Consider the following 14,070-nt stretch of genomic DNA (forward strand, 5'->3'; position numbering starts at 1 on the left):
AGTCGCGGGTCTCAGGCGCCTCCAGTTTGCCGCCGATCGGCATTCGCCCTGGTCCACCGGTGCCCCTCCGCTCAGACACACATCAGAAGGGCGTTCGTCCCACCCAGGGAGCCAGGAACCGCTCCGCAGCCGGGGTAAGTCCGGGGTTGAAGCGGGAGCCGACTCGGATCACGTCCGATCGGCCATCTTGCCTAAGCCACGCCCCCTGGATTTTGTTTTCAACGCAGTTTTAGGCAAAGAACATAGGCTCTGGGTACCTGTTTGGCAGGAGCCCAGGGCACCCTCAGTCAAAGCACATCAGCAGTTTAGCAAAAAGTGGGGGCAACCATGCAAAAAGAGGGTACTTTCTTACAGAAGCATCGTCTACTTCTGCTTTGGTATATGCGGGGAGTGCGGGCAAGTGATAGGGAGGCAAAGCCCAGTCTTCTCGACGGGAGGTTGAAGTTCAGGCTGTGGTTGATATAGGCATGTCTGTGATTGCGTTTAATTCTCCACATAAATGCACTCTATGCCACATACCACCAATCAACATAAATGCACTCCACACGATGACACAATTTCACTAAGCATAATTTCACTCAACACCACAGTTCCAGGCTACACAATTCAACTCCACACATTTCCAATGTACACCACATAATTACACACCAAACAACATATTTCAACTCCACAATCCACACGGTACCTCCAATCCACACCATATAGTAGCACCACCTGAGCACCAAACATCACTCACCTCCACCATTTTGCATCAGCACACCACCTAATCATCACCTAAGCATCACGTCAGTCTGCCCTTGGAATCTGGCATCTGTTGATTCTCCCCTAGTGTCCGTCCGCTGCTCGTGTTCTAATTAAATGACTGTTTTCCAACCTCCACTCCCCCATTAATTATGTCCCGCTCCCCCATAACAAAACAAATTATAACAAACAAGCATGAGAACAGGCAGGAAGAAGTTGCCACCAGTGCAAGTACAAAAAAACTAGAAGACATTTTTTATGTTAAATTTTTTTTAATCAGGTTGTTCATTTGTATATAATGTCGTCTTGGTTTCTATAAAGGTAACAAAAATGCTTAACACTTTTTATTATAACTTTTCAACATGATGCACAGCAGCCACAATGCTCTACAACATAGCCAAAAGTTCTGGCTAAACACATAAGGTCCCAAAGGCGAGACCTATTGGCTATGCCAATGCTTGTCTTTTATTTTTTCTCTTGCATGCGGTTCTCAAAAGATGAGGATTATTTTATTGCAAAGCAACATTGTTTCTTTCTTATGTGTATTTTCTGAAATTATGATTTAACACATAATTGTGTAGTACCCCCCAATCTAAGCCACTCCGGTCCACGCCAGTCCACCCCACCTAACCCAACACCAATCGGCCCCACTCCACTCAAACTCAAGTCACTCACCCCAATGCAATTCAACACACTCCAAACATCCCAATCTGCCCCACTCCAATTCACCCCACTCCAGTCCAAAACAATCTGATCCACTCAATCCAAAGCAATCTGCCCCGCTCCAGTCCAATCCACCGCCCCTCACCCCAATCCAATCCAATCCACCCCACTCCAATCCAGCTCCACAACACTCTACTCCCACCTACAGCACTCTACTCCAACAAATCTAGTCTATGACACTCTACTCCCATCCATCCACTCTAGGACACTCCACGCCAATAACTTTTATCCATGTTGGACAGCAGCCATACTAGTGAACAACATGGCAAAAACACGTTGACAAAACCACTAACTCTTGTATAGGCGAAAACTATTGTCTTTGCCAATGATTGTTTATTTAAAAGTCGCCTCACCATTTCATGTTCATCTATTATTTAGCATCTTTTCCCCCGAACAACAATTGCTATCAGAAGAGGCTTTACACTTTTGACTATCAGAAAAATGTGTTGTCTTTGACCAGCCACATCTTGGCAACAGTATCAGTAAAGCAGTGTTAAGGCAGGGCTTGCCAGGAGGATTGGTGGGCAAACGCACTTCATGATGTACCTAGAGCTCATTCCGCTCTCAGTAACCACAATGGTGTCCTTATACCATATACCACTAGCAGATACACGTGAGGCTGCTACCAAGTTATCAATCCACACGTTTACCAAACCTTATTGGGTAGACATTCATGCCCTTCAAAAGCAGGGGTCTGGGAAAGAGTACTTATATTGTTGTTGTAAATATCTGTCACTTCTGCTCGCGAGTCACTGCTTTATAAATCTCTGCTTTTTAGCCTATGACATCATGTGTTGCGTGCAGAAGCAGAGGCTGCAAACTGGAAACTTTACTTCTCTGTTGCAGTCACTTTGCAGCCTGTAGTGCTGTAGAACATGCACCCTACCCACCTCCTTGGATGCGAACAGACAGGAAGCCTAGGTCACAACGGTCACCTTTTTACACTTATTCTTAGCAACCTGGTGTTTTGCAGCAGTTTTGTAGCATGAATCCTTTTCTTGATTCTCATGCTGTGTATTTTTCCACCATCTAGTGGTTGGGTCTGGAATTCTCTTTTTTTCACGGGTGTCGTTGGCCATCAGTTGGTGATAAGTCCATCCCTCATGCGACGTCAAATGTGCACCCAGAAAGTCCCCATGTGTGCTTGCCATCTTCAGATTAGTTATTCAGCTGTTGGTTCCGGAGGCATGCTAGGGGAACCCCAAAGGATCTTGGAAGACCCGGAGAAAATGGTGCGAGTTCTCACAGGAAAACAACAAAGATCACCGGAGAGCACAAGAAGGGAAGCCTTCTTGGTCCTGATGGGATCCCGCCGGTGAGCACCACTGGGACAGAGAATTTAGGGGAGGGAGGCAGATAAGGGACATGAAAAACACCCCTTTAAATTCTATCTCCAATTACCAACACAAGTTCACGCACAGGGATCCACACGAGGTCTGCAACCTGTTTCTCTGAAGAACCACAGCGACGAGGACTGCGAAGCCTGAGCCGAACTTGTACCAATGGCTCTCAAGGCAACACTCAGACGGTGCCTAACTCACCACAGCATTGCTAGTGCCCACAAGCCGCGAGAATCCCTGAAAGACGTAGGCCTCTCCAGCAAGGAAGAGGGGAATGACCCGGTGCAGGGAGAAGAGTGAGACGCAGAAGGCAGCATCGGCTACGTCCTTCGCAAAAGGAGCGATAGAGGGATAAAGCGCAGGTCGCCCTCCACTCAAACGCTATAATCATTCACAAAAACCTGCTCTAAACCAGGATGAACATCATTAGCAGACTTTGGGTTGTGGAGGCTGCCAATGATGATAATCGGAGCACACTGATGAGAACCTATCAGTAGCTCCCATGGTGGTGCTTCCGTGAGGTGTCTCCACTTCCTTCACATATTTTTTGTACATAATATTTTTTTTGTACATGATGTGCTAAAACTCTTGGTGTGAGAAACGTATGAAACCTATTTATGTACTGGGGACAGACACTTTTTTGAAAAAGAAAATATTTTCTCTATTAATGTTTTAATTAAGGATAGGAGCACCCAAGATGTACAGAATTTGACAACTGGTACCTAAGCATTGAACCAAGGTGTGGTTTAGGGGATGCTCATGATGTGTATCCTGGTTTAGAGCAGGATTTTGTGTATGATTATAGCATCGGCGACCAGTTGGCATCGGCGAGGAAAGCGGCAAGAGATGCCACTCATGAGTCGGACTCGACAGCAATTACAGAAGAGTCAATGTTGGGTTGTTGCACACACAAAGAAGCCCGAGCCTGTCCATGCCAGCTCTCCAGATTATCTTTAGTACTCAGTGTCAGGCAAAAATAATACCATTGGGGAGAATTAATTTCCCTGACTAAGCACTAACAGCGAATTCTTACTGTCCAGATCCGCCTCTTCCTTTGCGGTAGGGTCCACTATGTGGTGCAAAACAGACCGACATTGCTGATCTTGGTAACTCCCATGCAGAGTTCCTATCACTTACTCTCCTGTCTCAGCTCTACATTTTCTCGTGTTTCCACCTGCCCAGCTATAGATAGTTGAAAGTGGTGCAGGAAGGCTAATGGCTTTGTCGTGGATGTGTGCATGTGAAGATGTCCACGTCTGACTTCCTTCTTGATGCTGCACCTTTCAGCATTCCCTCAAAGCAGACATACACAAATGTTAAGGATCCTGCAGACCCAATGAGTAGCTGTCTCTTATTACACACTGAGTTCGGTGTATATTTTACATTTGCTAAGCATTTTATTATTTGTTTGAAGCTTAGAAGAATTCATGCCTTAAACATATATGAAGAAAAAATAGAATGATTTTAACTTTGTGTACGAAATATGTTCGAAAGCAGGTAGAATTAAGCATGAGTGCTTAGAGCGGCGCATCTTTTTATGACTTTTCACATCTGTCACTCTGGTGTTTGTAAAGATACCACCGTAGAGAGAGGTTTTTACATGACACCTTGGAACAACTATGCATGTTCCGTTTGAGCTCTAGTAAATGAGTCTTTCCCTGGTCCACTTTTGGTTTGTCAGTAGTGATGAAGTTGAGCTGTGAGTGATCTGTACAGATTTGTGAGTTTTCTGACTAGACCTTTCTCCTAAATCTTGACAGCAGATCAGGGCCTCCAGACTCCACCACAGAGTCTGCTTCCTTGCCTGCGTGCACATCATATCACTCCGTAGACCAAGCTGCGCTTCGCCTTTGTTTTTGTATATTGTTCAGAGGGTTTGCTACAATTTCCTAATTTTGTCTCATTTCTTTCCTCATGCGTGTCTAAAGATGAGGAGGAAGCTTCATCGGGAGACAGAACCATCTCGTCCACAATGGTAACATGATCTCTTTCAGTAACGCAGGGGTTGATGCAGAAGGAAGTCCACTGATTCTTGGGGTCCGAGGGGGATCCTTCAAGTTGAGGAATGATCTTTGATTATATTAATGAGAACACCCGGTCACAGACGTTTCCTGGTGGTAGTATATCAGGAGAGAGCAGTGCAATGCTAGAAGCAGGGGAACCAGCCTTCGCCTGAGAAGTGACCACACATCATTCATATATTCTTCATTTTAAGATGCTGGATTCTCTTGTCCATGCATTGTTGCTTCTGTAACGCTACATGTTTTGTCTCTGTTTTTTCACTTTGGTGTGAAAAATGTACTGAGGGGAACTTATCTAAGAACCCTGTTAGGTTGATGACACAGAAAACGTAGAGCTGATCCTGTCTGACTGGTGGGGAAATGTTCTTGTCAGGGTGCAGTTCCGATTCTAGTTTCCCCTTGGACAGTCGGTGTCATCCTGTGGGGTGTGGAGAAAATTTCTTCTTCTACCAGAACTTAAAACCACAAAATATAATTGATTGTTCATGAGTGGTATGCCAACAGTTTATCAGCCAGTAGCCCCTTATTTTGATGATGCGTCTGTCCTTTGAAGAATTTGGGATCATAATGTGGACATATATAATGTATGCAGTCCAAGCACCAGGGCTGAACCAGGTCACTCGGAAGCTGTGGGAGAATGGCCTCAATGGGCGGGTATCCAGTGGGCAGCTATAGGTTGACTGTAGAATAAACACACTCATGGGATTTCACCTGGCGACAGTTGTCCGTTCAGGGATCTGCCTAGTACTTGAAGGTAGAACAGCAAGGCAAACTGACTGAGCCACACGGGATAGTTCATGGAGTAGGTGGTGGGGCAAAAAAATGTTGGAAGCCAATTGATTTTTCAAAAGTAGGAAAGAAACAAAATGCCTACCACTCACATACAGTGCAAGGCGCTGTGGCAAAGATAAGGGCAATCCAGTCCTTGCAGGATCCCCTGAGCCGGACATGCTCTCTAAAGGGTCTCTGCACCCTTCTACCAACTGGCCGGTATTCCCTTGCACCTTCACTGTATGAGTGATTGAAGGGGTAGCTGGACTCTGAGCGAAAGTGGCTGTTAATTTGTTGGGAAGTATGCCATAGTGGTTTCTAAAGAGGTGTTTCTTTAGCTCTCTCGTAAATTGGAGCAGGTGTAGAGTCGTCTTGGTGGAGACATGGGTATCATATCATTCAAGACCTGAGTGCTTTAAAGGAGATGGCCAGTTACCTTGTGTTACCTTCTGACAGTGTCCTGCCTGCAACTGTGCTGAGAGCCACCAGAGGTGGTGATCTTCTCCGATAGGTAAGAGGGCATGTTATTTGTGATGGTGTTGCAGTTGGTGCAGGCTACCAGGAGAAGCCAGAGGAGTTCCATCACGGGTATGGTCCTGTTTCTGGTATGTAGGGCATCTTAATGGTGAAACACTCCTCTCCCCAGGCCAAAGAATAGCTTCATGTCCATAGAATAGCACTGGTGGTGGTGGTCTTGGAGATATCAAGAGATAAGCGTTGAGAGCTGAAAACACCCCCCACACCTACCGCCCCACTACATTACATTGAGGCCTTCCCGAATGAGACACTTATGTTGTTCGCATGTCCCACAGATGAGGATAATGGACTGCAGGGATAGCGGACTGGACAGAACTTGAACACGGGGACCCAGCAGGAAGGCTCCACACGCATGCATGAGGACTAGACTGCCCGAAACTAGAATTGCTTCCGCTAGCAGCAGACGCATGAGTCTGATGTGAGGGAACAGGTGCCACCACCTCTATTGGTGGGTCCCTTTCAACAAAGTTAGGCTGTGTTTGTGAACATCACTCTTCCCGCGATCAAGCACCTCCATTGTTGAGGTCAGTGAAAGCACACAGGGCAGAGCGGCTCTACTTTAGCAAGCCATGTTCAGGGTGCCTGTCTCAGCACAGTGCTGTTTGGTGCTGTTCTAAGTGTATTTCATGGTGTAGCTGCAGTAGAACAGATGAATTAAAGACAGAGTTTCTTCTCTAAGAACAATCATTCTGAGGCTGTAGCAGAAGCAGGGTTTTGGCTCTGCTATAGCATCATTACTTTTTGTAGGTGGGTGAGTACTGGGGGTGCAGTATGTTCCTTTACGTTGTTGCCCTGATAAGTAAGCTATTAAAAGTGCATGCTTCCTGCTTGAGTAAAGGCTTGTGTGTTATGCTTCACAGGGCAGCCGCCGATCGCACCCACCCTCTGCTGATCGGGCCAGAAGAATGAACATTAGCAATGGCCTGGAGGCTCTGGCCAGCCTGGTCCATCCAGAGCACACACAACCAGGAGTGAAGGTATGTACTCTCAATCTATGGGAAAAGAAAGACTGCTAACATTGAGATAGCTGTCACCATAAAATACAAATAAAGAAGCCATTAACACAATTGTTTTAATTTATATTAAATTTGTTATAAAATAACGATCAATATGACAGTGAAGAAAGTACTTTTGTTAATTTTTATTTGGAATTTTGTATGCCACCACTCTCTTTATTCCCTGGTGGTGTAAACCCTCCTCTTGCTCATCCCTCTACCATCCTAACACTCACTCTGATTGTCCTTTCATCACCATTTCTGGTATTGTGGCTCTTTTACTGCTGATAACCTCCTGAACATGCTGCACAACCCTTTTTCTATCACCTCCGCAACCTCTCCCTGCCTATCAGTCTGCACCTCATTCCCACTATAAAACATTGTTTTTAAGAAGTCCATTTTGAAACATTTTATTTTATCTTACGGGGAAATTTATTATTTACATTCATTTTTATTTATGGTACTTAAAACTTTGTAATCGTAGTATCTAGTTAGCATAATAAGTCCTTTTATGCATTCTTGTAGCTTTCATTGATGTTTTCTTCCTTTACTATAAAACCATCATATTTCTTCCACACCTCCAATATTGTCATTTTTCTTCCCTCTCTAAACCTTGAAATATCCTGATTACAGTTTTCCAAGGTTATTATTTCATGATAATTGCTATTTTGGGTTTGGGTTTCAGATGTTCACATACTTTCATTTGTTCCCCTCTCATTACAATTCTCCATTCTCGCATCACAGGTTCTCCCTGTTTTTGTGTATCTTTGACTCTCTCTCTCTCTCTTCAGTCTTTTACCATTCTGCCATTTGTTTTAACACCCTTTCACCTCGTCTGGCTCATGATGCTTTCTCGTCCTCAACCCTGTTGGCCAGATGAGCAAGGCCGTGCTGCTTCAGAAGTCGGTGGTGTTCATCACACGGCTACAACAGGAGCGTCGGCGCATGCAGGATGATGCTCAGCGCCTTCGAGATGAGATCGAGGAGCTTAATGCCGCCATCAGGTGAGCCCCTCGGTAGAAGAACTGATTATTTGGTAATGCTTTGGGCTACAAATCTGCCAAGCGACTGCTGTGCAGATCAACATTAAAACGGATATGGTTTAATTGAGAAGTCCATGGTTGAGGTGTATTTATAACATCCCGTTCCAGGGCAATGTACAGAGGAAGGCACACAGGCAGCAGCACTTGATTGCCCTTGATTTGATGACTTCTCTGTCTTGTCCTTCTTACCAGTGAATCTCAGAAGCAGCTGCCGGCCTCTGGTGCCCCCACAATTGTTCATCATACAGAGCACCTGAACCAGCTCTATGAAAATTATGTGCGAATCCGTACTCTGGACAATTGGAAGTTTTGGCTGGTAAGCTGGTGCGCTGCGCATGCATTTCACCAAAAGCAATTTAATAGGAGTGGGGCCTTCCTCTCTGTGTGGAACAGAACAAGAACTCTTGTTGAATGCATGAAGCCTTCAGGTTGTCTTTGTGGGACGACATACGTCCTCTGGTGAGAGGGACCCTCCATTGTGTACTGAGACATTAGGACCCCTTTCTAGATTAAGTCAAAAACCATGCAAGGGAGAGGGTATTATTTGATTAACGGATGTAAGTGAAAGACAAGAAAGTCCATGCACACTTGGGTGCAGCTAGCCGTGGAGTTTTGCGCAGTTATATACACTTAAAGCTTTAAAGGCACCCCGGTCCCACAGGTAGAAGGATAGAGATGTCTCTTTGAGTAATAGGATAAGTGGGGAAGAGGAGGTCTCTGTGCCAGTGTGCGATTAGATGACTTTCCCATTGTGGGGTCAGAAGGTTGTAAGTACCTCTTCGAGTGTGGGGTTGGTGAGATGGAGTCTGCTCTCTCCCAGTGTGTACATCAGAGGTATGGAAGCAGCTGTCTCTGTGATGGAACAAGAGGGGGAGTGGAGGCTGTATCCAAATGAGGGATTAGATGACTCTCCCACTGTGGGACCAGAGGGATGTAAGTGCCTCTCATAGTGTGGAGTTAGTGGGCTAAGGACTGGGGGATGGAGACTGCTGTCTACCAATGTGGAATAGGATAAGTAACATATTACTTCTTTTCTTTTCTAGTTTAGTATTATTTTCAGGCCTCTCTTTGAGACATACCAGGAGGCTGTCAGTTCCACAAGTCCTGAGGAGTTCCGCCCCTCTGTACTGGCATGGCTCAGGCAGCGCTGTGCTCTTCCTGTATTGCGACCAGGTATGTCACGTTTAATTTTTGTTCTTTTCGGGTTTCTCCCCTCATGTTCACACAGTGATCCACCAATGGGACCCAGTCCTGTTGTTGAAGGACCTACAGGGATAGAGGTAAGTGCCCTAGCTGACCCTCTTCTGGACACCTGCAGTACTTCATTAATGCGATCACCATATTTCTGAGGGTGGACCCCGGGGTCTGTCTTCCACACCAGGGATAGGGTTTCTACACCATGGGGAAATTCTCATATGCATCCAACCTCTACAGTCTTAGGGAGCATATTTCATCAAATTTTCATTCAGCAGTCAGGCTTTAACCAGGCTGTGTGTCTCTTTAACACCTCCATCCTTTGCTGAGATTCACACTTCCTGCATCAATTGTTCTTGAGACAAATACTTGCAACATCTTTATCTTTCTTAGTTTCTACCTGATTTTTCAGCCCCCAGTGATTCTGTTTTCTTGCCCCTCACAAGGGAGCATGTCTAATCACTGTAGGAGGGATCTAAGGAAACGCTGTCTCTTGAGTTATCTGCCATCTCTACAGAATAGTGCGGTTCAGGCAACAGTCCTCTGCATTCCTTTGTTTAATCTGTGCCATCTGCCATTGTACGAATCAAGACAGCCATGCGTGACCTTCTCTTTTCCTTAGTGTGGTTGGTAATCATGCAAGCCACCTGGAAGTTCTCTCTGTAATGTACATTTTTGTAGTTATCAGTGCAGAGCTCTGTTGCCAAGGAACCCCCAAAGTGTACGCGTTTTGTGTGAGTGCCTACTACTTTTTCAACCCAGCTAAGGTCATGACTAAAGGTAGAGGAACAGTCAGAGGCCATATGTCTCTTTATGTGTACCCTTGCGAGTAGTCGACCTTCAATGAGTTACTTGGTCTTTGTTACGCCTGGGACATCATGAAGCATTCCTGTACGTAGTGTAGAGTGGGTGTGTAGCCAGCCTAGTTCCCATCTTTGTTGCAGAAGTAAAATCCACCCCTACTTTATTTCATGTGTTGTAACCATCCCTCCCGACAACTGAGCCACCTGATAGAGATGAATCCACATGACAACCGAACTCCATCTGGTCTCCATGTGGACACTTGGCAAAGAGTCTAGGATTTTCTCCCAGGGGAACCCTTCACAAGGACAATGGAAATGGGCTTGATATTTACCCACCCACCAGGTGCAACAGCTTTCATGGGAGATGGACACGTACCAGCTCAACCCAAAGGAAGCCGCAAATTGTATACAAAAGATGCACATTGGGTTAAACAGATTCCAGCACTTGCCAGTCCTTTTATAATTCTACTTTCCCATATGCATGGCCAGGTGTCCTTCGGACATGTCCCAAACATCAGTGAGACAACCCCAGTTTTAGGGACTGAATGGATGTTTATGGGGAAGACCCAGTAGCCAGTCTGCCCACTGTGGCACAGGTAAAAGGACAGAGTCCCTACTCCATAATTCTATTACCACGACAGACAGCGCACAGGCTAGGTTAACATAGGGGCAGACACTCTCACTCAGACTTTGGGTACACTTTTGGTGTCCTCTTGATCTCGGAGCATAACTCTGGAGTCATGAAAAATGCTAAATACTGGGAGCAGTTCCAGTGTGCTTGTATGATCATAGAGGCGAGCTCAATGAAGGAAAAACACAAGGCAGTTCAGAAAAAGTGCTCGGCAACATCGCTTTCTGAAGCCACCAATGGGCCTTAATTCTGAGGCTGAAGTCTTTAAGATTTTTAAGTGTCTTTGGAGGTCCTCTAGGAGTCTTGGGTGTATGAAACATTAAAGCAAGTGTTCTTGACCAGTGTGCTGAAAGTAACTCATGATTGAGCTTGGCTCTGAATTGCCTTTTCCCTTATCTTTGAAGCTTTTTTTTTTAAATTGATGCTTTCCTCCTTCTTTCTCTCTTGCATGACCCCTTTCCTTATTCAAACTCATCCTCCCATTTTACACCTCCAATTCGCACAACTTTCTTCTTGTCATATGGCTAACATTCGTCACCCTTTTATTTCACCTACTCTACCTCAATTTGCTTCTCTTTTCTTCATGTTTAACTCTTGCACCCTCGCCTGCGACTCTAGCACCCTCGCCTGCGACTCTTGCACCCTCGCCTGCGACTCTTGCACCCTCGCCTGCGACTCTTGCACCCTCGCCTGCGACTCTTGCACCCTCGCCTGCGACTCTTGCACCCTCTCCTGCGACTCTTGCACTCTCTTTCCCTTGCCTCTGCAACTCCAACACCTCTTAACCCTCCTCTCATTTCACTACATCTAACACTTTGCTCTCTGTGCCTTTGCCTTTTGCCACTTGGAAATCCACTTATGCTTTCCCTTGAGATCCTCTTTTTTCTGTTTTTGTTAAATAATTTCTTCTTTAATTGTCCATGTTTCTCTTTTCCTGCTGTTTCCCTTTTGGTGTTGCACTGTTTTTGTCAATTTCTAAATGTGTCTTTCCACATTGTGTCCTCCTTCCATAATTTTTCTTTTGTTTCTCTCTCCCTTATTGCTTCTCTCTTTTTCTTCCTTTGTGTCGTATTTGGTGCTGTCTTGCTCATTTGCTGCTAATCTTCTGCCATCTTTCCTCCACGTACCTCTTTACTTCTGGTGGTATTACTCTCCATTGTCTTTCCTCCTTTTATCGCCTTCATCTGCTTTATATTTCCTGCCCTCTCCATCAACTATCTCCCGTTTTGTTTGTGGCTTTTCCATGCTCGTAATCTATGGCTTTTCTCCGATATTCGTAAATGCTTTCCCTTTCCCCTACCTTCCCATCCCCCCTTCTCACTCATTCACACACCCCTTTTTGTCTTCCCCTCACCTTTTAGCCATCAGTTCATCACTCCTTCAGATCATCAAGGTGACCTCTATCCTGTCCAACCCTGGCCGCCTCCCTGAGCAGGCCCGACAGGCCGTTGCCAAGAACAGCCAGGGCAAAGGGAGCAGCTAGTGGGCTTGAGCCACGAAGGAGACACCTGTAATTGGCCCTCAGTGAGGATCTACTGACCAGATACTGATGGGAAGATATGACTGCAGAAATCCTGCCACTGAAGAGCTGTCTGGGTGGCACAGCAGCCCTCTGCAAGTACATACAGAACAGAGACCACGGAGAGACCTGCCTTCAATGGAGCCTGCCTTGCTTTCTCGCCTCTTATCCTAAAGTCTTTAGACTGGAAAATAAGATGAGGGATGCTCCATGCCCCCCCCACACTGTGAACGTGAGATTACACATATAACTGCCTGTGATCTACATCTTGGGTACACATTTAGTAAGTTGAGTAGAACAGCGAGAAGGTGTGCACAGAATGCACAGGCTGATATTGCACAACAGAACAAAAGAGACCCTAAGTGATGGAACATTGACCAGGAAATTAAAGGGAGACACTGCAGGATAGGATACTGCTCGGCATCACTAAAAATGAGCTGAAGGACAGAATGCATGTAATGCAGACGAGGGACAGATCAGGACACTTCCACCTGCAGTATCCTCACAGGACAAAGACTGCGAGAAGGATAAGAAGGACTTCAAGAAGTACAGAGAAAGAAGAAAGTGGCTATCACTGACATCCTTCTCTAATGGCCTTCATCGGGACACTTCCACCTGCACTATCCTGACAGAACAAAGACTGCAAGATGGAGAAGAAGGGTTTTAAGAAGCACACAGCAGGACAGAAGTGGCTGCCACTGGGTAACCTTCTCTAATGGCCTTCTCTAGGTAAAGGTCTGCAAGATGAAGCAGCTTCTACGCATTGCATGGGGGAAGCAGCTGGAGTGCATGCATGAGAGAAGAATCCTGAGTCTACAGGTGTTCATGCAGCAAGAGAAGTGACCTACAATATGGTCAACTTAGAAATGATCGATGAAATATTTCTTTTTAAGCTAATTGTGATCGCTGAAGCACAGAAAAATAAGCTGTTTTTAAAAAAAAAAACGTTCTCATGCGGAGGTGGTTTGTTGTTCACATTCTATGATTCTACCAATCTCTTGCCTTAAGGGCTCCTTGCCCTTTGTTTTTGCGACGGTCACTACACAGAAGAATAGCAGGACAATAAGGGCCCAATTGCACTCAAAAACTATTCGTCCAGAACAAAGTTAATGTGCTCAGCATATTTAGGGTCATCAGGGAAGCAAAGGGGTCCAAACTGTGCCACCTTTTTTGCAAACACTATGCATGTAAAACATGTCTGCCTTTTAAATACGTTTTTTAAGAATAAAAGAACCTGTGGCTTTGTAATTTGGGAGAGGTGGTGGGGTGGAGAGGGCGGTATCTTTGAGGAGTGCTGGTGTCTTTGTCTGCTCTGGTGATCACAGGTAAGAAAGAGGGTTTTTTTGCAGCACAAAGCTATTGTATATTTGCACACTTTACATATTCCTGCCGCCTAGGGATTCAATCTAGAATAGTTTTTAAAATGTAAAAAACAGTTGTACTGGAACAAATATGGCGCTCAAGGACAGAGGTTCCCTATAGTCTGTATAAATTAGCATCATTCTGAACACAAATTACTAGGGGCCTTTGGTTCAATCCTGAATGACAGCTGTGGGGAAAAGACACCTCTTTGCATGAATCGGATAAACAAGGGGATACCCACGACCAACTGAATTAGATAACGCAAGTGTAGGGCAGAATCCGCACCTATATCTGTGAGGCAACCCCCTGCTTCAGTGCAGGGATCTGTACAGGTCAGACTATGTCAGCGGCATTTTGACTGAAGCAGAGGCAGGTGCTCGCACTATATGG

General features: G+C 45.5%; 1 protein-coding gene across 2 annotated transcripts in view; it reads left to right on the plus strand.

Annotated features, from left to right (window-relative positions):
- Positions 1–13,551, plus strand: part of LOC146839558 (MLX-interacting protein-like) — a 219,272-nt gene extending 205,721 nt beyond the window's left edge. For both annotated transcript variants that reach the window (XM_085651624.1, XM_085651625.1), the window contains 6 exons: positions 4,733–4,779; positions 6,994–7,110; positions 8,005–8,132; positions 8,364–8,487; positions 9,215–9,344; positions 12,161–13,551. In XM_085651624.1, the coding sequence (XP_085507750.1) occupies positions 4,733–4,779; positions 6,994–7,110; positions 8,005–8,132; positions 8,364–8,487; positions 9,215–9,344; positions 12,161–12,282 (668 nt within the window). In that variant the 3' untranslated portion in view covers positions 12,283–13,551. The remainder of the gene's footprint in view (positions 1–4,732; positions 4,780–6,993; positions 7,111–8,004; positions 8,133–8,363; positions 8,488–9,214; positions 9,345–12,160) is intronic.
- The last annotated feature ends 519 nt before the right edge of the window (positions 13,552–14,070 follow it).

The sequence above is a fragment of the Triturus cristatus genome, chromosome 4_1, assembly GCF_964204655.1.
Source record: "Triturus cristatus chromosome 4_1, aTriCri1.1, whole genome shotgun sequence".
NCBI classification, from domain to species: domain Eukaryota; kingdom Metazoa; phylum Chordata; class Amphibia; order Caudata; family Salamandridae; genus Triturus; species Triturus cristatus.